Source organism: Passer domesticus, chromosome 8 (assembly GCF_036417665.1).
Source record: "Passer domesticus isolate bPasDom1 chromosome 8, bPasDom1.hap1, whole genome shotgun sequence".
NCBI lineage: Eukaryota > Metazoa > Chordata > Aves > Passeriformes > Passeridae > Passer > Passer domesticus.
In genome coordinates this window covers 7,159,548-7,181,804 of record NC_087481.1, presented here as the reverse complement: position 1 = coordinate 7,181,804, position 22,257 = coordinate 7,159,548, and the positions used below count along the sequence as shown (strand labels likewise).

At 52.1% G+C, this 22,257-nt stretch overlaps 2 protein-coding genes across 2 annotated transcripts in view; one reads left to right on the top strand and one right to left on the bottom strand.

Moving 5' to 3' along the window:
* Positions 1-22,257, bottom strand: part of LOC135305560 (zinc finger protein 418-like) — a 409,899-nt gene that overhangs the window by 29,118 nt on the left and 358,524 nt on the right. The window lies entirely within an intron of this gene.
* The window catches only part of LOC135305981 (zinc finger protein 850-like), a 74,582-nt gene that overhangs the window by 25,308 nt on the left and 27,017 nt on the right, over positions 1-22,257 (top strand). Inside the window, 2 exon segments of the mRNA XM_064429556.1 lie at positions 356-363; positions 10,754-11,082. Of these exon segments, the coding sequence (XP_064285626.1) occupies positions 356-363; positions 10,754-11,082 (337 nt within the window).

The window sequence follows — 22,257 nt, the reverse complement described above, 5'->3', positions numbered from 1 at the left end:
GCTGCTGTTAAAATCTGGGACAGGGCTTCTCTAGTCTGAAGTGCTGCCCTGTCAGTCAGATGTGCCCAGGATGGGCCAGCTCAGCAGCTCTGCAGAAGCTCTCAGTGCTGTCCCTTGGTTGTTCCTTTCTCTGGGCATTTTTCCAGCTCTGCCACAGCTTCAGCTCCCTCTGAGGATGTTGAACTTTGGGATGGAGGACTCGGGCTGGTTTCAGTTTTATTCACCCCAAAAGCAGCATGACCCCCCTCCTTCATTTCCCACTGGGGGCTTTGCAAACGGCCTGGCTGGAGTTGTTGGAGCCCATTGCAGGCAGAGCCTCCTGCTCCAGCAGGAACTGCCTTTCCTGTGCCAGGAGCAGGGCAGGTCCCGCTGCAGGAAAAGCCCCAGGCCAGCCCCAGCACAGGGAAGGGCTCGGGCACAAGAGCAGAGTGCCGTGCTGGGAGCTATGCCAGGCAGAGCCTGAGGCACCAAAGGCACCTTGGCAGCAGCAGCTGCTTGCAGGCCATGGCCAGAAGCCTCCCTTGGCAGCCCGGCCTGGTGGCCAGCACTGCAGAGCTGCTGCCTCAGGGCTCATTTCTGCCTGGGCTCTGAAAAGCCACTTCTGCTCCAGGAGCCTGCCTGGGAAGCCATTGGCCCCTGCAACTTGGGCACAAGATATTCATGACAAAACTCTTCATGGCAGCAGAGACAAGGCAGGGGCAGAGGAAAGGGGAGAGGCAGGCCCAGGGCACAGGGCTGCCATGGTGATGGCTGTGAGGTCCCTGCCCCTGCAGCAGCCTGGCTGCCCTCAGCAGACATTCTGGCCAGAAGCTTTGTGAGGGCACCCAGCACACCAGAGAACTCACACAACAGGAATTCTGTCCTTTGGGAGGGGGTTTCACTATGTCAGGTTGCACAAAGCTCCTGAACAGGGACAATTCCTGTGATGGGGCATCCACTTCTCTCAAAAAGCAGTTGCAGTTTTGTGCCACTCTCATCATTTTCTCCTTCCAAAATTGTAAAATATTTTGTTCTTGCAAAAAAAATATAAATCTGCCCTGATTCAATTCGACATAATGACCCTTTTTCTGTCACTGCAAGATTTAGGAGAAAATAACTTTGACCACTATTCTTCCATTTTCACAGACTTTGGAGAGGACCCAAAAATCTCCCAGATGGGTTTGGGGGTCTCATCACATAACCAGTGGGAGGAGGCTACATGCTCTGGGCTCAGTGGGGTGGAGAATGAGGACAGAACAGGAGTAGTCCGGGAGGGATTGAAGGGTGGTTTCAGAGAGGAGTTTTTCTTGTAAAAAGCAGCTAGAGAAAGAAATAATGGCACCAAGGGTGTGGAGTGCCCCTGCCCCATGAGGTAGGGATTCTACCCAGACAGACACCATTGGGCAAGGGGCGTGATTTAAAGAGGATTCTGTCCCTCCACCCTGTGGGGTGTGCCTCTGCAAGCCCAGGAAAAGACACTCCACCCCATCTGGTCAAATAAGGAGTGGCCACAGAACATTTTTCCTTTTCTGTAACCTCGTTGGTTCAAATTCTACTGCAAAGTCCCCGCCACACATTTTTCCATTGGTGGTCCTCCTCCATCCACTCCTTTGCAGTGCCCTGCTCCTTCTGCTATTGGACCCCGACCCTAAACTCCACCCCTACCCTGTCATATAAAACCCGTGACAAGCCACCACCTCCTCTCCCCCTTCATTTCTTGTCTTGGTACCTGGCACAATAAAGGATCCTGTGCTTTTCTAAACCAAGACCCATCCTGTTGCCTTCCTTTCCCTGCTGGTCATCGATGCCTGCCTGAGGTCTGAGACTCTGGGGTCTGGGGGAGTCGTTTTGCTGCTTACTGCAGTGGAACACAACACAAGGGCAGCTGGGGAGGCCCAGACATGAAGCAAAAGGAATTTCCTCTCCCAGGGCAGGGCTGTGGTGCAGAAGGAGGCTGGAGCAGCCCAAGGCTTTGTGTGGGCAGGCAGAGGCAGGCAGGAGGCAGAGCTGTCAGCAAAGGAAGGGGCCAGCCAGGTGGGGCAGCCGGGGGATGAGGACAGCCTGCAGGGACAGAGGCACAGGGCAGGGACACCGTAGGACAGCCTGGGCTGCACAGGGCACAGGGATGGGCAGCAGCTGCAAGGCCCTGACAGAGCCAACTTGGGCAGCACTTTGGCCATGGCAGACACAAAGAGCACCAAAGCCCCAGAGGGTCATTAAAATCCTGCTGCTGTGTCTGTGCTGCTGAGCTGGGCCGGGCTCCTGGCCCAGAGGCAGCTCCTGGCAAGGGCAGCGCTGCAGAGAGACAGCTCTGGCCAAGAGCAGCTCCTGTGCACAGCCCAGCAGGGCTGGGGCACTGCCAGGGCAGCTCAGGGACACCAGCAGGGCACAGACAGAGCTGACAGGGGCTCAGCACTGGCAGGGGCTGGGGGATGTCCCAGGGGGGGCTGTGTCACAGCGGCACCTCTGTGGCTGTGTCATAGCAAGGGGCTGTGTGACAGCACAGAGTGGGCTGTGTGAGGTCACAGGTTGGGCTATGACATCACAGAGTTTGTTGTGTGAGGTCATCGAGCAACTACAGCATCATAGAGGGGATTCTGTGCCATCACAGAGCAGGCTGTGACATCATGACATCGCTGTAGGATATCATAGCTGTAAGGTCACAGTGTGTGCTGTGACACTACAGAGTAGCAGTATGGTATCACAGAGAGGGTTTTGTTCCATCACTGAGGGTGTTGTGACATCACAGAGCTGTCTGTAATGTCATAGAGTAGGGTGTGAGGCCATCGAGTAGCCTCTGCCATCATGGAAGGTGGCTGTGTCACATCAGAAAGTGGGTTGTGACATCACTGGGCAACTGAGTAACATCATAGAGCCAGCGGTGACATCACAGAACAGACTGTGATATCACAGAGCAGTTGTGCGTGTCATCACTGAGTTGTCTGTGACATCATAGAGTAGGCTCTGTGACATCACAGGCTGGACATCATAGAATGGATTCTGCCATCACAAGGTATCTGTGTGACATCACAGAGGGGATGTGACATCATAGAATGGCTGTGTGACATCCCAGGGTAGGATGTGTAATATCACAAGATTAACTGTGACATCATAATGAGGGCTGTGACATCATAATGAGGGCTGTGGCATCACAAAGGGGCTGTGCGTCATCACAGGGGCTGTGTGATGTCACTGGGGAGGTCACTCTGCCTCAGCCCCCCTCACAGTTCCCCCAGAGCAGTCCAACCCTGCTAGTGCACAGCGGGGTCCCCTGTCCCCCCGGGTCCCCCCGCCCCCGGCGCCGCAGCCTCCCCCAGAGGATATTCCACGAGATCGACCCCAGAGCCTGATACGGGGAGAGGAGGCCGGGGCCCTGGGGGTGGGACAGGGGGACAGGGATCCCCCAGCAGCGTCTCTGTGTCCCCCAGGGCCAGAGCCTGGGCCAGGGCTCCTTCACCCTGTTACAAATGAGGGCTTGAGAGCACTGAAAAAATCCTCGGCAAGGGATCAGCAAAAACCAGATTTAATATTAAGCAACGGCACCACATGGCATGGTTCCTTGGAAAGAGTGACTTTGCTCCTGACTGGACACTTCAGGCACATCAAGGAAACAAAGCAACAACAAAACCAAATCAAATTCAGGCAGTCAAACCAGAAATGAACCATGAACAGTCCCTGTGTGTGTGCGCGTGTGTGTGTGCATGACATAAGGACAATGAGGGCAAGGATAAAAGGAATACAGCCTAAAAGCTGAACAGAGCTCAAAGTTAACAGGACTTAACTTATAACTTAACCTTAACTGATACCTTACACATCAGAGTTTAGCAAAAGAACAGCACATAACAGTATTTAACCTAACTTACAATGGCTTATAGGTCATTATAAGTTAGTTTAAATATGACTTAGTAACTTAACAGAGGAATAACACTTAATAATATTTAACTTAGCTTATAATTTAAACTTAGCAACTTAGCAAAAGAACAACACTTAGCAGCATTTAACTTAGCTTAGACCTCGTGACTTAACCTGACTTACAGGCCTGACTGACTCAGCTATCCAAGGCACTCCAACCCCTCCGAGAGCAGCATTTCTGCCACATTTCCCCAGCACAGGCACTCCTGCGTGCACACAGACACAAAGAGTCAGTGCAAGGCACCTGTGAGAAATTCCCCTGAGAGCAGGAAATGCTCCCTGTGGATGCTTTGGCATCTCCCCAGAGGGTGAAGGGTTGAGCCTGGAGGAGTGGGGGGATCGGCCCAGGCTCCCTCATTGTTCAGAATCCCCGAGTGCAGCAAACAGGAGAGTTCCCAGCTGGGAGAGGCTCCACTCAGAGGGAGTCGCTGGCCCAGGAGAGCTCCAAGGGGCTCCTTTTGCAGCGCTGTTTGTAGGGCCCCAAGAGAGGGGCTGCAGTCACAGCAATGGTTCATCCTGGCCGCACTTGGCATCAACAGCTTTCTTTGGCAGTGTGAGAACAGGGATGTTGTGCCACCGAGGGAACAAAACCAGTTCCCAGGGCTGCTCCTCCAGCAACCAGGAGCTGGTTGGGCAGCAGCAGAGCCTGGAGCAGACAGTGTTTGTGCTGAGCTGCAGAGGAGCTGAGCCCAGGGGCTGTTGGCCAAGGCCGAGGCCCAAGGAGCATTTCTGAGCTGGCAGGGCGGCCTGAGAAGGGGAGGGGGGAATGCAGCAGCACAGGGCCCATGGAGCCAAGGGACCATGGTGACACTGTGGGGCCCTGTGAGACCAAGGGACCATTGTGACACTGTTGGGCCCTGTGACACCAAGGCACCATTGTGACACTGTGGGGTCTCATGGAATCATGGAGAGCACTGTGACATTGCTGGGACTCATGGCACCAAGAGGACCGTACTGTCGCTCTGTGGCTCCATGGAATGTAGGGATCATTGTGATACTGTGAGGCCCCATCAAAGCAAGGGGCCATTGTGACACCACAGGGCCTCCTGGAACTGTGGAGACCATTATGACACTTTGGGGTGTCATGGAACCATTGGAGGCCATTGTGACTTTGTGAGACTCCATGGAGACATTGCAAGGCGTTATGGCATAATGGAGAGACAATTAAGAGACTTCACAGCCTCGTGGAACCAAGGGGCCATTGTGACATTGAGGCACACCATAGAATTGTGGAGACATTGTGACATTGAGGGGACTCATGGGATCATGGAGACCATTGTGACACTATGAGGGCCCAGGAAATATTCAAAGCATGGAGACACTGTAAGGCCTTATGGAACCAGTGAGACCATTGTGACCCTGGGGGTCCCCACAGAACCAAGAGGACCATTGTGGTATTGTGGGGCCTCGTGAAACCAAGAGGCCTTTGTGACATTGCAGGGCTGCATGGAACCAAAGCTCCAGGGTGACACTGGAGCCTTATGTCATCAGAGGTCCATTGTCACACTGTGGAGATAATGGAGATTATTGTGACGCTTCAAACTCCCAGGATCCAGAGGTCCATGTGACATTGCAGGGCTCATGTAACCAAGGGAACATGGGACAGGTTTGGCTGGTTTGGCCTCACAGGGGCTGCCAGACAGCTGATCTTGGCAGGTTAAGGGTCTCTTCTGAACTGCTTTTCAAATACTGGGGCTCTGTGCTTTCCTTCCTATGGAAAAGAACTGTCCTTCTTCTCCAGGCACCCATGCCCAGAATTGGGATTTCACCTCCAAATTTCCTTATATCCAGGGAATGTTCCCATTGGAATATTGCCAGGACAAGTCTTGCTGGCAGTGATTTCTCATATGTCCCCAAAACACTGGGGAAGGATCTGTGCTTTCTTCCGATGGGAAAGAACTCTCCTGCTTCTCCAGGCACCCATGGCTGAGACTGGGATTCCACCTCCAAAATTCCTAAAATTCAAAGACTGCTCCCAGACAAAATCTGCCATTCCTGACAAGGCTGGATGGCCTTGGACTAGTGAGGCTCTCACCTGTGTTCTAAACACTAGGGCTCTGTGCTTTCCTTCCTATGGAAAAGAACTGTCCTTCTTGTCCAGGTGCCCATGGCCAGAGTTCGGATTTCACCTCCAACATTCCCTACTGTGACAGACTGAAGGAGATTGTTGGCTCAAAACATTTCATTTGAAGCAGAGGAAGGGGCAGGTCCAGCCTTGCCCTGCTCTGCAACCCCAATCCCCCCAGAGCCTCTATCCCAGCCCAGCAGTGTCTGCCAGTCCCTGGCACAGCCCAGGCAATGCTCCACAGCCACCTCTGCAGCCCCCAGCCCAGCTCCTGAATGTCTCCTTGGGAGGTCTGGGCATGTAGAAGAATGAGCCCCTTGAGGGCTGACCCTGTTTGGACAAGCTGCTCCTCACCCCCAGCCTCACCATGTCTGGGATGCGTGGCTCCTCCCTCTGGGCAGAGCACCTCACAGTGGGATGATGTAATTTTTATCAGTCCTGCAGTTACACTCAATGGCCCATTAACAAAAGATATCTCCCTGGAGGGAGGATTGATTTGTTGAAGAGATAAAGAAAACTGCCCAATTAGCAGAATATAACTGCCCTACCTGTGACAGATGGCAAATACAATACATGCATTGTCTTTCAATCCAGTACAACAGGAGTTCAAATTAATGGAATTTAACTTAACATTGCTCAAATCTGACAATAATGAAGCTTAACTTTGCTTAGTGTTATCAACCCGGAATTTGGATTAAATTAAACATTACAGAATCAAAAATTTATATCCTTAAAAGTTATACATACAACAAAATTTAACTTATTCTGATGCTATTAATGGAAATAAGGCACTGAAAAAGTTGAACAATCCGCAATTGAAATAACAGTGTGATGGATTTACTGGAGGGATTAAAAGGATGTAATAAGTATGTCATGTTTTTATGTAATTTAGTTTTGAGAGAAGCCCATGGTAGCCAAAAATTTTATGCAAGCATAAATTTACTAAGACCTTTTAAAGTGCAGTTTTCCTGAAAGAAACAATGTGGAATTCAGCAAATTGCCCGGCAAACCAGCAGCTTCTTGAAATTGTATTTAGTGTCATTCCAGATGGTCAATTTACCAGCATTTCTGTTAAAGGACCTCCGGCATGTGCCGTGGTGGGGGGGCCTGGTGGAGCCGCGCCGGGGGCTCGGGGGAACCGCGCCGGGAGCAGCCGAGCCACGCACCCCAAAGCGCCTGTGGTTCCCCCTCCTGCCCCAGAGCCTGTGAATGTGCCTCCGTGCCAGAGGGAAGGGGCAGGAGATCCCCCAGTGCATCCCCAGCAGGACGGCGTTGGCAGTGGGGTTGTCCTGCAGCCAGGGGCCATGCTGGGCTGGGAGATGGAGCAGGAGAGAGGGGGAAAGGGGCACTGACTTCCTCCTCACCTGCCTGAGTGTCTGTCCTGGGTTGACTATATGATGCTTTTATCCCCAATCGTCTTGTTCTGTTTATACTGAATAATAAGTTTTACACCTTTAAGACTCTCTTCCAGACAGTGAGGAGGGGAGGGAAGAAGCGCGCAGTTTGTTTTTAGACTGCTCTCACTCCTCCACATTCCTGCTCCTGGACTGTGTTGTCTGCGGATGGACAGACAGCCGGACAGAGCTCCTTTTTTCCCTTTTTCTTGCTTCTAGTTAGTTTTAGCTAGCTGAGGCAAAGAAGTTCTCTGCATTGTGATTTTTTTTCCTTTTTTCTTGGACCTGTTCAAGCCTGCTCTGGACTGAACACCCAGAAGAGCACCGGCAGCTCCACCTGTGGCCCCCCTGGCCGGGCCTGGGCCACGGCGTTTCCAGCACCAGAGAGACTGATCAGAGACTGAGTGAGCCGAGCTGCAACCTGGGGAGGGGACTGTTCTGAGTTTGCTTTCTTTGGAGCAGTGAGAAGTTTTATTGTTAATATTGTTTGGTTTCTATTGTTTAATAAACAGGTTTCTTTCCACTTTTCTCCAAGGAGATATTTTCTCCCGAACCAGTTGGAGGGGGGAGGGGCAATTGAATCTGCTTTTGTAGAGAAGCCCCTTTGGGGGTTATCTCCCAAACTTGCCCTAAACCAGGACAGTGTCTCAGGGCATCTTTCTCTTCCTTGCAGCCTTCTCCTACATGGGCCAAGGTTTGGTAATGGGAAATCCTGCTTTGGGGAAAAACAAGGGATGAGCACAGTGAGTCTGAAGGTCCTCTGCTCAAGTCCATCTCTAGAAGTCACCTGCTGTCCATAAAAACCTTCAAAAAGCGGAAGTGAATTAAAAAAAAAAGGCACCAGGAGTGTCCCATTTCCAGTCTCATCCCTCTGGGTCTCTGGTGGTGCCTCCTGTCATGGCTGCTGAGGATCCCCGGCCTCCCCAGGGATGAGAAGGTCAGAACACCCCCCCAGCCCTAAGCACCCTCAGCGGTGAGAGGGACACAGAGCCCCTGGTCCCCAGCCCTGCACAAGCATTCCCTGAGGCCAGCGGGATGGAGAGACACCAGAGCAACCACCAGGGCGAGGGGACAGAAACCCCTGAGCATCCCCTGGGCTGAGAGGGACAGAGACTGCCCCAAGCACCCCCTTGGCATGGGGGTGAGCACCCCACTTCCTGGGCTGAGAATAATGGAGACCCACTGGGGAATGGCCTGGGGTGACAGGGATAGGGACAACCCTCCCATGCCCCTCCCAAGCATGGCCCAGGGCGAGAGGCGCAGAGACCCCTTCAGCATCCCCTGGGCACTGGACAAAATAAACTTGGCAGGAATTAAATTTAACGCTGCATAAATCACTTGGATGAAGATTTGATTTTTTCACAAGTAACATTAGAGGAGAAAACAAATAAATCCCAAAGATTAATAAACCAACAATAGAAGCAATTCTGTGGCAATTCCAAGTTTCATCGGTTCCTGTACAGCTCCAGCTCAGCTGCTGGCAGGTTCCCAAAAAAGAAAAGTGGAAATGTGGCCCAATACAGATTATTAAAAGGAAGGGAAAGCACTGTGGAGCTGTCATGAGTGTGACAGGGACGAAGAGACTAATGATTCTCACATTTGGCAAAGTCCCCAAGCGTCTGAATTTGGGAGTTATTTGGGAATTTAGCTCCTTGAGCTGGGCACTTCTAGCAGCCTCGTGTTCCTCACCTTGGGGTGAATGAACCTTGTCAGCCTCACTGGTGTCATTTGCTCACATTCCTCCAGTGATTTGATCAAATGTTTCAAAGATGGACAACAATATATTTTCTTTACACTGGCCACCCACAACAGCCATTTTCCTCATCAGTTCTCCCACAAGTTGCTCAGAGGAATTTGCATCCAAGTTTCCAAGAGGTTCTCTGGAAAGAAAGAGCCCTCCTCCCACAGAGGAGGGAACCATGCTGCTGACAAAGGCACTTGGGGTCAGACAACACTGCGTAAACACACTGTGTCAAAATATTATACACAATCTGGTTAAGAAAATTGTTAGAGAGATGCCTCTGCCCCAGTTAAGGTGCTAAGGAGACCAAATGCAAAGTGGATTTTATTGAACAGTAAATATGAGGTAGAGAGAGATGGAATAAAAGAGAAAAAAGGGGGGAGGGCAAGAGAGTGACAGGGACAGAGACCTCCCCTGGGGTGGGGCAAGTGTGACATTGTCCCCTGTGTGTGAGGCCTTCTCAGGGAGAGGGCTTTACACCTGAGCCAGTTTGGGTAAGGGGGGTGGTGTTCACCCCCCGAGCAGGGATTACCCCACTGTTTCAGGTTGCAGTGCAAGATGTAACCAAATGCAATGTTTTCCATCACCACCTTTAGAAACTGTTATAAACGGGCGGGGCAGTGTTCTTTATCTTCCCATGACTCAGCCCTGATAACGCCCTCCAGGGGCCATCTTCTGTGAATGGGCCATTGAGTGTCCCTGCAGGACTGTTAAAATGACATCACCCCATTATGGGATGCTCCGCCCAGGGGGAGGAGCCAAGCATTCCTACTTGCATATAAGCTGAGGCTTCGGATACCAGGAGCACCTTGCCTGCTGGATTCCCAGAGGACAAGAGCTCCATCACCAGCAACGGACCTTGAGAGGAAGACCAGACCCTTCTACAGGATCACTGCCTTGACAGAATCACGATCATCGCTGCAACAGGACTGCAGCCACCATTTAATGGGACTGCTCGCAGCACCCTGAGCAACAGGGTGTCAGGTGATATCCTGACTCTGTCAGTTTAAGGCAGTGTTTCTGTATCATTGCCTTGATCTTAATTTCCTTATTAAATTGTAATTCTGTCTTAAAATCTCCCCCTGGTTTGCCTTCAAACCAGTACAAAACTCAATGTACTAATCTCTTGTTTTCCTCCCAAAACAAAATTTCACATCCCAAACCCACTGCCAGATGGAGGAGATGGCTGTGAGGAAGTGGAAGATGCCCCGAGACACTCAGGCAGGTGAGGAAGAAGTCAGGACCCTTTTCCCCCTCTCTCCTGCTCCATCTCCCTGCCCAGCACAGCCCAAGTCTGCAGGACAGCCCCACTGCCAATGCCATCCTGCCAGGGATGCACTGGGAGGATTTCCTTCCCCTCCCCTCTGGCATGGAGGCAAATCCCATCCTCTCCTTGCCCTGCCTTCCTCAGACAAGCTGAGAATAGAGACCAGGGAGGACAAATCCCCATGGCAGAACCTCATGGAAGAGGCAGATTTGAGCGGCTCCATGGCACAGGAATCTAACAAGGAGGAAAATTCCCTGAGATCCCGCAGGAGGAGGGCCTTCAATCCCAGCCCAGGGTGCTCTGAGGAGGAAAGACCCACCCTGTGCCAGGAAGGTGGACAGAGCTTCAGCCAGGGATCGGAGCTGGTGGTCCATGAGCAGCTTCCTGATGGGGAGAAGCCCTACAAGTGCTTGGAGTGTGGGAAGAGCTTCAGGCAGAGCAGCACCCTGATCAGCCACCAGATGATCCACACTGGGAAATGGGTCTGTGAGTGTGGGGAGTGTGGGAAGGGCTTCAGCTGCAGCTCAGAACTTGTCAGGCATCAACGCATCCACACTGGGGAGAGGCCCTACGAGTGTCCTGACTGTGGGAAGAGGTTTCACACCAGCTCCAACCTCCTCCAGCACCAGCGGATTCACACAGATGAGAGGCCCTTCCGCTGCTCTGACTGCGGGAAGGGCTTCAACCGCAACTCCCACCTTGTCACCCACCAGCGTATCCATACCAGGGAGAGGCCCTACGAGTGTCCCCAGGGTGGGAAGAGCTTCAGACAGAGCTCTCATTTGAGCAGACACCAACAGAGTCACCAGTAAGGGAAGACATGCAAATGCTGCAACTGCAGGAAGAGCTTTGTGCACTGCTCCAACTTCATCCCCCATGGGAGAACCATGTTTGGAAGAGCCCTGGTGATACGTGTTCACTGTGATCCATGCTGGGAAGACACCTGTTCGTTTTCCTGCCCCTGCCAATGACATGATGTGAGCCTGAAGAACATGAGGGTCTGGCCAGGGCTGTGTCATTACATTCACTCCCACCTCAGGTCATTGCCAGGGGCAGGAAAGGGACTCTCTCTCTCTCTATCTCCCCCTGAGGAGAAGGGTGTCCTTCCCAGGCAGGAGAAAATTAAGGCCAGGAAGATACTGTTGTGTTGTAGTTTTCCCTTTTTTAAAACCCTTCTGTTGTCAATATTGTTTCTGTTCCTGTTTGTTCTTTATCTCGTTGCTGTTCCAAATAAATTGTTCTTATCCCAGGCCAGGATCTTTGCCTTTTGTTATTTCCATGGGAGGTGGGATGGCAGCGAGCGGCAGTGCGGTTTTAGCGGGAGCAGGACATTGGGGAATCCCATTCCTAAACCCCAGCTTGTGGAAACCGAGCATCCCAGCTTGTCCCAGCTGTGGTGGCCATGGCAACAGCCTTGGGAGCGGGTCCCTGGCTGGGGCTGTGGGAACCTCTTCCCTCTGGTGCCCAGGGACAGCACTGGAGGGAACAGCTGCAGCTGAGTCGGGGCAGGCTCAGCTTGGATCTCAGGAAAAGGTTTTTCCCCAGAGGTTGCTGGGGCACTGCCCAGGCTCTCCAGGGAAGGCTCCCAGCTCCAGGGCTCTCTGAGCTCCAGCAGCGTTTGGCCAGCGCTGCCAGGCCCAGGCTGGCATTGTTGGGGTGTCCTGTGCAGGGCCAGCAGTTGGACTCCAGGATCCTGATGGGTCCCTCCCAGCTCAGCCAGTTCTGTGGATCTGGGATCCCATGACCCATTCCAACAGGGTCCTGGTGATGGTTGCCTGCTAAGGATCAGATTTGTCACAGGCCCTCAGAAGGGTTCCATGGGGACTTTCCAAAAGTCTCAGAATCACAGAATCACAGAATAATGAGGTTGGAAGAGACCTCTAAGATCATCAAGTCCAACCTATGCCCTAACATCTCAACTAGACTATAGCACCAAGTGCCATGTCCAGTCTTTTTTTAAACACATCCAGAGATGGTGATTCCACCACCTCCCTGGGAAGACATTCCAGTGCTTTATTATTCTTTCAGTGAAAATTTTTTTCCTAATATCTAACCTATACCTTCCCTGACGTAGCTTGAGACTGTGTCCCCTTGTTCTGTCAGTTGCTGCCCGGTGGAAGAGACCGACCCCCACCTGTCTACAACCTCCCTTCAGGAAGTTGTAGAGAGCAATAAGGTCACCTCTAAGCCTCCTCTTGTCCAGGGTAAACAACCCCTGTTCCTTCAAACGTTCCTTGTAGGGCTTGTTTTCCAAGCCCCTCACCAGCCTCGTTGCTCTCCTCTGGACACGCTCAAGCATCTCAAATTCCTTCCTAAATTGAGGGGCCCAGAACTGGACACAGTACTCAAGATGTGGCCTCACCAGTGCCGAGTACAGGGGGAGAATGACCTCCCTGCTCCTGCTGGTCACACAATTCCTAATGCAGGCCAGGATGCTGTTGGCCTTCTTGTCCAACAAGGCACATTGCTGGCTCATATCCAGTCGGCTGTCAACCAGCACCCCCAGGTCCCTTTCTGCCTGAACACTGTCCAGCCACACCGTCCCCAGCCTGTAACGCTGTAGGGGATTTTTGTGGCCAAAATGCAGAACTCGGCACTTAGACTTATTAAACTTCATACTGTTGGACTCTGCCCATCCATCCAACCGATCTAAGTCTCCCTGCAGAGCCCTCCTTCCTTCCAATAGATCAACACAAGCTCCCAGCTTAGTGTCGTCTGCAAATTTACTAATGAAGGACTCGATGCCCTCATCCATGTTATCAATAAAAATATTAAATAGAACTGGTGCTAGTACAGACCCCTGAGGGACACCACTGGTAACTGGTCGCCATCTAGATGCAGCACCATTCACAACCACTCTCTGGGCCGGCCATGCAGCCAGTTCCTAACCCAGCCAAGAGTGCTCCTATCCAAGCCACGGGCTGCCAGCTTTTCCAGGAGTGTGCTGTGGGAGACAGTATCAAAGGCCTTGCTGAAGTCTAAATAGACAACATCCACAGCCTTTCCTGCATCCATCAGACGAGTTACCTGGTCATAGAAGGAGACCAGGTTGGTCAGACATGACCTACCCTTCATAAACCCATGCTGACTCGGTCTGATACCCCGGCCATCTTGTAAGTGCTGTGTGATAGCACTTAGTATGAACCGTTCCATTATCTTACCTGGTACTGAGGTCAGGCTAACTGGCCTGTAATTACCAGGATCCTCCTTCCCACCTTTTTTGTAAACAGGTGTCACATTGGCCAGTTTCCAATCATCTGGAACCTCACCAGTGAGCCACGACTCCTGGTAAATGATGGAGAGCGGCTTGGCAACCTCATCTGCCAGCTCCCTCATCATCCTAGGGTGGATCCCATATGGTCCCGTTGATTTATAAATATCCAAGTGTCCCAGCAGTTCTCTGACTGCCTCCTCTTGGATAATAAGAGGACCATTCTGATCCCTGGCACCACCTACCAACCCTTGAGGACAGTTGTCATGAGGATAAGCTGTCTTACCACTAACGACTGAGGTGAAAAAAACATTAAGCACTTCCGCCTTTTCCGCATCTTTAGTAACTAGTTTGCCTGCTCCATCCAATAAGGAACCGAGGTTGGTTATACCCTTCCTTTTACCATTAATATATTTGTAAAAACTTTTTTTATTATTTTTAACAGAAGTTGCCAAGTTGAGTTCAAACTGAGCTTTGGCCTCCCTAATTTTTTTTCTACATGCCCTGGCAGAACCCTTAAATAATTCCTCAGAAATCACTCCCTCCTTAAAAAGATGATACATCTTTTTCTTATTTCTAAGTTCCTTCAAAACCTCATTCCTCATCCAGACTGGACGTTTGCCTCGTCTACTCATCTTTCAGCACACAGGGACAGTCTGTTCTTGTGCCCTCAAGATCTCTGCTTTGAAGCACACCCATCCCTCCTGGACTCCTTTGTTTTTAAAGGCTGTTTCCCAAGGAATTCTCTGGAGAAGTCTTTTAAATAGGCCAAAGTCTGCCCTCCGGAAGTCCAGTGTAGAGATCTTATTGATATTCCTCCTTATTTCACCAATTATTGAGAATTCTATAGAGCGGCTGGATCGAATCCCAGCCCCAGACTTTGTCAAAGGTGTAAAAGATTGGACAGGTAGAATTGAACCTTAATTCAATTTGTCCCACAGGATTAACAATGGAATACCAGATATATTTATATAAATACAGCTCTGACTGATTCTGATCATGATTTGATAACATGCCTTATTTACTCCACAGAGTAAATTTTAAAAAAACCCAGTTATTTACTCCACAATACAGGAACTATAACAATTATTTGAATATTCTGCTCTAGGAAGCAATTTTGAAGTCAACAATGCCTTGCTTGAGTTGATGGAGCCCATTGCAGGCAGAGCCTCCTGCTCCAGCAGGAACTGCCTTTCCTGTGCCATCAGCAGGGCAGGTCCTGCTGCAGGAAAAGCCCCAGGCCAGCCCCAGCACAGGGAAGGGCTCGGGCACAAGGGCAGAGTGCCATGCTGGGAGCTGTGCCAGGCAGAGCCTGAGGCACCAAAGGCACCTTGGCAGCAGCAGCTGCTTGCAGGCCATGGCCAGAAGCCTCCCTTGGCAGCCCGGCCTGGTGGCCAGCACTGCAGAGCTGCTGCCTCAGGGCTCATTTCTGCCTGGGCTCTGAAAAGCCACTTCTGCTCCAGGAGCCTGCCTGGGAAGCCATTGGCCCCAGCACCTTGGGGACAAGATGTGAATGACAAAACTCTTCATGCCAGCAGAGACAAGGCAGGGGCAGATGAAAGGAGAGAGCCAGGCCCAGGGCACAGGGCTGCCATGGTGATGGCTGTGAGGTCACTGCCCCTGCAGCAGCCTGGCTGCCCTCAGCAGACATTCTGGCCAGAAGCGTTGTGAGGGCACCCAGCACATCAGAGAACCCACACAACAGGAATTCTGTCCTTGGCGATGAGAGGGTTTCACTGGGTCAGGTTGTACAAAGCTGCTGATCTTGGATAATTCCTGAGATGGGGAATCCACTTCTCTGTAAGAACAGTTGCAGTTTTGTGCCATTGTCATAAAGGTAAAATATTTTTGCCTTTAAACAATTGTAAATCTACCCTCATTCAGTTCAAAGATATTGAGCCTTGTTCTGTCACTGCAAGATTTGGGAGAAAATAACTTTGACCGCTGTTCTCATTTTCACAGACCTTGGAGAGAATGCAAAAACCTCTCAAGATGAGGTTTGGAGGCCTCAAACCATAACCAGCAGTGAGAGGTGGCAGACTCTGGGCTCAGTGGTGTGGAGACTGAGGACAGAATAAGAGTAGCTGGGGAGGGATTGAAGGGTGGTTTCACACATCATGGAGTTTTTCTTTATTGTATAAAACAGCCAGAGAAAGAGATAATGGCACCAAGGGCAGCTTGGGAAGCCCAGTCTGGACATGAGGAGAAAGGAATTTTCCTCCCAGGGCAAGGCTGTGATGCAAAACATCCCCCAGAAGGAGTCTGGAGTAGCCCAAGGCTTTGTGTGGAAGGCAGAGGCAGGCAGGAGGCAGAGCTGTCAGCAAAGGAAGGGGCCAGCCAGGTGGGGCAGCCGGGGGATGACGACAGCCTGCAGGGACAGAGGCGCAGGGCAGGGACACCGTAGGACAGCCTGGGCTGCACAGGGCACAGGGATGGGCAGCAGCTGCAAGGCCCTGACAGAGCCAACTTGGGCAGCACTTTGGCCATGGCTGCTGGCCCTGGGCCTGAGCCAGGAGCAGGAGACAAGTGACCCTGGCAGGCCTGGGGCCTCATTGCCTCCTTGTCCCTGCTCAGCAGCCTGGCAGGGGCTTCCCCATGGTGCTGCCCTTGGCATTGCACATCCCCACATTCCAGAGCCTATCCCGGGAAGAGCCCTGAGCAAGGAGGGAGGGACAGGATGTGCCTGGCCAGGGGCTGGAGCTCAGGCCTTGGCCCTTTGCATTCCTGAAACACATCCAGGTTTGCTCAGCACCAGAGACACCTTTGCCTTGCTTGTCACCAGCTGTCAGCAGTTCATCATTGCCTCCAGTGTTCTGCTCTGACTGGAACCTGGGGACACTTTGAAGTGAGTTGTGTCCTTAAGTGGGATCATTAGTAGTTAAAGGAAGTTTGGAGTTTGAATCTGATTTTGAGTTCCTGAGAAGTTTTTTGAGCACACCCTGAGGGACTGAGTCTGATGCAAAGAGCACCAAAGCCCCAGAGGGTCATTCAAGTCCTGCTGCTGTGTCTGTGCTGCTGAGCTGGGCCGGGCTCCTGGCCCAGAGGCAGCTCCTGGCAAGGGCAGCGCTGCAGAGAGACAGCTCTGGCCAGGAGCAGCTCCTGGGCACAGCCCAGCAGGGCTGGGGCATTGCCAGGGCAGCTCAGGGACACCAGCAGGGCACAGCCAGAGCTGACAGGGGCTCAGCACTGGCAGGGGCTGGGGGATGTCCCAGAGGGGGCTGTGTCACAGCGGCACCTCTGTGGCTGTGTCCTAGAGGCAGAGGGCAGCTGTGATGTCAGCAAGGGGCTGTGTGACAGCACAGAGTGGGCTGGGTGAGGTCACAGGTTGGGTTATGACATCACAGAGTTTGTTGTGTGAGGTCACTGAGCAGCTACAGCATCATAGAGAAGACTGTGTGACAACACAGAGCAGGCTGTGACATCATGGCATGGCTGTATGACATCATAGAGGAGACTGAGGTAAAAGTGTGTGCTGTGACATTAGAGAGTGTCAGCATGACATAACAGAGAGGGTTTTGTGACATCACTGAGGGGGTTGTGACATCACAGAGCTGTCTGTGACATCATGGAGTAGGGTATGAGGCCTTAGAGCAGATCCGGACGTAACAGCTGGTGGCTCTGTGACATCAGCGAGTGGGTTGTGACATCACTAGGTGGCTGTGTAACATCCTAGAGAAGACTGTGACATCACAGAACAGACTGTGACATCACAAAGCAACTTTCTGACATCACAGAGTCTTCTGGGACATCACAACACAGCTGCATGACATTCCAGGGTGACATCCCAGAATTGGCTCTGTGACAAAACAAGGGTGCTGTATGACATCCCAGAGTAGGCTGTGACATCACAGGTGGCTGTGTTATCTCATAGGGTGCTCTGTGACATCACAGGACGCTGTATGAGATCACAGGTGGCTGTGTGACATCCGAGGGGCTGTGTGACATCACAGGGTGGCTGCTTGTCCCTGCTCAGCAGCCTGGCGGGGGCCGCCCCATGGTGCTGCCCTTGGCATTGCACATCCCCACATTCCAGAGCCTATCCCGGGAAGAGCCCTGAGCAAGGAGGGAGGGACAGGATGTGCCTGGCCAGGGGCTGGGGCTCAGGCCTTGGCCCTTTGCATTCCTGAAACACATCCAGGTTTGCTCAGAACCAGAGACACCTTTGCCTTGTTTGTCCCCAGCTGTCATCACTGCCTCCAGTCTTCTGCTCTGACTGGAACCTGGGGAGACTTTCTCAGTTGTGTCCCTCAGTGGGACCCATTAAAACTTCAAGAAAGTTCAGTGCTTAAATTTAACTTCGAGTTTTAGAGAAGTTCTTTGAAGACTCTCTCAGGGACTAAGTCTGATGTAAACAACACCAAAGCCCTGAGAGGGTCATTAAAGTTTTCCAAGTCCAATTATGGAGAAATATTTCAAAGAGCTTGTAAGACATACACATGCCTATTTTAAAGGGTTTATTTTATTACATTTCTCTTTAGATCAGAGGTGATTGCAGCATTCTGTGATTGATATTGACCCAGGGTCTCTCCTCAGGTGCTCTGGCCTGCTCAGAGAAGCTGTGCCTTGAGCTCTGACCCAGTGTGGACAGCCTTGCTCCACATTCCCCAGCCCCATCCTGTCTGTCCTCACTCACCTGGGACCTGCTGTGCTTGCAGAGCTGGCTGCACTCAGCCTAAGAGGGGTTTTCCCTTTTTGTATTTTTTGAAGCAATCTAAAACTCCTGAGTTTCCCCACTGAACACAGACACACTCCTCAGGTGTGTGCCAGCCCAAGGTGCCACCAAAACCACTGCAGAGCTGCCCTGGGCCAGCTGTGAGGGTGGATCATCAGCCCAAGCTGCACTGGGCCACTGCAAGGGGCTGTGGCCATGGACATTGCCCTGACCCCACTGCTGGGTTTGGCTGCCATGGCAACCCTGAGAAATTAAACTGTGCTTGGAAACACTGGGGAGGACTGGGACATACTGGGAAACACTGGGAACACTGTAGGAGACACTGGGATATACTGGGATTCACACTACGGAGGACTGGGACAACCTGAGAACACAAGGAATGCTGAGGGAGAATCTGGATGGACTGGGATGGACTGTGGGGGTACACTGAGACACAGTGGGACATGCTGGAACATACTGGGATATACTGGGAGTGATACTGGGAGTGACACTGGGGCATGGGACATTGCAGGGAAGACTGGGAGACACTGGGGCATACTGTGGATGGCATTGGGAGGAACTGAGAGGGACTGGGAATGAACTTATGTGTATTGGGACAAATGGTCTCTACTGGGAGGGCCTGGAGGGGCATAGTGGATGTGCTTGGTTGTACTGGGGATGAACTGGGCAATACTGAGAGGGACTGGAGGGATTGAATGGGCTGTTCCCACCTCTGCCGTCTCCCATTTGCCAAAGCTCCCATCCATCACCGCTCACAACCAAACAGCCCAAGGGATCGGGGCCTCAAGGGCAGAGCCTGATGTCAGTGCCATCTTTTCGGTTTTTCCTACAACTCCTGTCATGCTCCAGTCGCAATTGAGCCCCACTGGAGCCGGGACTGCAACGCTCGTCATGCCCCGCGCTCCACAGAGCCCACCCCGGCATCCACCCCCCATCTGTCCCATAAGTGCCCCCCCGACCCTCCAGGATCCCTCAGTGCCCCTCAGAGCCCATTCGGGACCCCGCAAAAAGAGTCCCCGGATCCCCTGAGTGCTCCCAGCCCCACAGATGCCCGGTACAGCCGCTTCTGGGAATTCATCTCCTCTCATCCCCCGCGGCCCCAGAGCCCCTCATAGCACAGCCCCGCGCCTAAAACTGATGCCGTGCCATGCAATCTAAACAGCCTGGTTGGACCTCCCCCAACGCCCCCTAAATGCTCCCAAACAGTTTGCGTTCCCCCCGAGGACATCAATTTGTGGCTCGGACGCAAAAGTGTCCACCAAGTGCCTTCCCGACCCCCAAACGCCACGTTCCCACCACTTCCGGGACTTCATCTGCCGTCATGCCCTGCCATCACCAAAAGCCATTGCAGCTGTGCCTGGAACTCCCGTGATGCTCCGCGGCCCGTTAAACCATATTATACCCGCGCCTACAACTCCCGTCACCCCTCGTGCCCCAGAGAGCCCCTTTCGAGCCCCCCAAGGGCCCGCCTGGACCCCGAAGGGCCCCAAATTCCCCTCCCTGACCGCCAAAAGCTCCTGTGGACCCCCAAGTGCTCCCCTGGACCCTGAACTGTCCCTCAGAATCTCTAAGTGCCCCTCCAAGTGCCCACCCAGCTGCCCCAAGTGTCCCCCAGACTCCCAAGTTTTCTCTGAATTCCCTCCCCAGACCCAAACTGCCCCAAATGTGCCCTAGAAACATCTCCAGGGACCCCTAAGTGGCCCCCTTTACCCTGTCTGAGAAAATAATAAAAAATATGACAAAAGGTCAAAAAATAGCAAAAATTAGCATTAAGGAGAAATAAATGGCCAGTAGTGGTGAATGAATAAATGAAGGGAATTGTTTTATTTAGAACCAATGACAACCAATTTTTTTGATTGCTAAAAATGTATACTTTTTTTTCATTAAATATAAAAGGTAATAAAATAATGAGTAATACTGATATAAATTTAAAATAACTAAAATGATATTTTTTAAAATTAATAAATTTTATTTATTTAAAAAATGCACACTTTTTTTATGTTTTGGGATGTCAGTCCCAGGTGCGGGAAGTCAGACATGGTGAGGCTGGGGGTGAGGAGCAGCTTGTCCAAACACGGTCAGCCCGCAAGGGGCTCATTCTTCTCTGTGCCCAGACCTCCTAAGGAGACATTCAGCATCAAGATCACTTCAGGAATGCTTCTATCACCTCTTTTCTGAATTGAAAAATAAAAAAACACCCATATGATTAAATCCAAACATCATGTGTTTGGTGCACTTTGACATCTTCCTCCTTAACAGAACTCCAAACTGACTCCAATCACTGCTGAAGCCCTGGAGACTTGAAGACAATTGAAGGGAGACAAAGAGTTCCTGAGGGCTTTCTGTGTTTTAATCAGCCCCACAGTGGATTTGGGGCTGGGTCCAGGAGCCTCAGGCACTGAGAGAAGGATGAAGAAGCTGCTCAAGGAGTCAGCAGCAAAACTCCAAGTGCCTTGGAGCATGGCTGGGCCCCAGTGAGGGCAGGGAGTGCCAAAGGCTCCCCAGGGACTGCTGAGAGCAGATCCTTGAGGCCAGGAGTGCAGGGAGCCCAAGGCTGTGGGCAGGGAACTGCAATGCTGAGCAAGGCCTGGGCTGGCTGGGGGAAGCAGAAAGGCCAAGCCCTGAGCCCAGCCTGGGTCAGCAGCGCCTGTCCCTCACGGGTGGCTCGGGGCTCTCTGTGGGGCAGGGGGATGTGCGGGGCAGCAAGGACAAATGCCATCAACCTGCAGCCCCTGCCAGCCTGGCCAGGGAGGCCGAGGGAGAGCCAAAGTGCAGCCCCTGCCAGGAAAGTTCCTGCTGTGGGACCTCCAGAGGCGCTGCCCGAGCCCAGGGCACAAAGGCCTGGGTGCCTGTGGCCCTGCCAGCCCTGCCCAGCCCTCGGCCATCTGTCCTGCAGGCTGTGCCCCCTGTGCGTGCTGCTCCTGTGCCCTGGCCGGCTGCACTCGCCCCTCTCGCTGTGCCCCAGCATTTCTCAGCCAGCGTTTCTGTGCCCTCCCTGGGCTCCCTGCACCCAGCGCTGCCGGCTCCTGGCACACAGAGCCGGCCATGGCCCAGCCTCACGCTGCCACACCTCGAGCACCACAATTCCACCCTGGCAGGGACTTTGCTTTCTCCTCAGCTCCAGCCTGAACCTTCCAAGGTGCGCTTTGGAGAGGTTTCCTGCAATTCCCACTCCCAAGGAAAGCTCTGTCTGCTGCTGTTCATGAACAGAGAAGGGCTGGTGGGAGATGGGCTGGTCAGAGGCTGTTTAGGGCACAGTCACAATGAAATTATTGACTTTTTAAATATTTGGTAAAAGAAGGAGGGACATCAATAAATCTTCTACACTGGACTTTTGAGGGCAGACTTTGGTCTGTTGAGGATGCAGATTTGGGGAGGACCAAATCAGGTATTGATTTTTTAAAAAAAACAGCCCTTAAAAACCACTAGTTCCAGGAAGGATGGAAACACTTCAAAAAAGAAATCTTGAAGGGGCAAGAGTAGGCTGTCCCTTTGTGCAGAAAGATGACCCAGAGGGGGAAATGACTGGCCTGGCTGGGCATGGAGCTTTTCAAGGAAAAGGGGCATTAAAAAGGGATTAAAAAGGATATTTCTAGGGATTAAAAAGAGGGTGCAGCACCTTTGGACATAGAGGCAGGTAAATCAAGAAATGTTTAAGGATGTTGTTAGGTCATGCAGAAAGAAAATTAGAGAGGTGAAAGCTCAGTTAGGACATAACTTGGATACTTCTGTGAAGGTTAATTATTATGTTTTTATAGGTACGTTAATGTCAAAAGGAGGGGTAAGGACAACCTGCATTTCTTATTGTGAGGGATATGGTTACCAAAGATGAAGAATGGGCTGAGGTACTTCACCCCTTCTTTGCCTCAGTTTTCAACAATAAGACAGGCAATCCTCAGGACAAGTGTTCTCCTGAGCTGGTAGATGGGCACAGGGAGCAGAACAGCCCCCTGGAATCCAGGAGGAAGCAGCTGGGGACCTGCTGAGCCACTCAGGTGCTCACAGGTGTCTCTGGG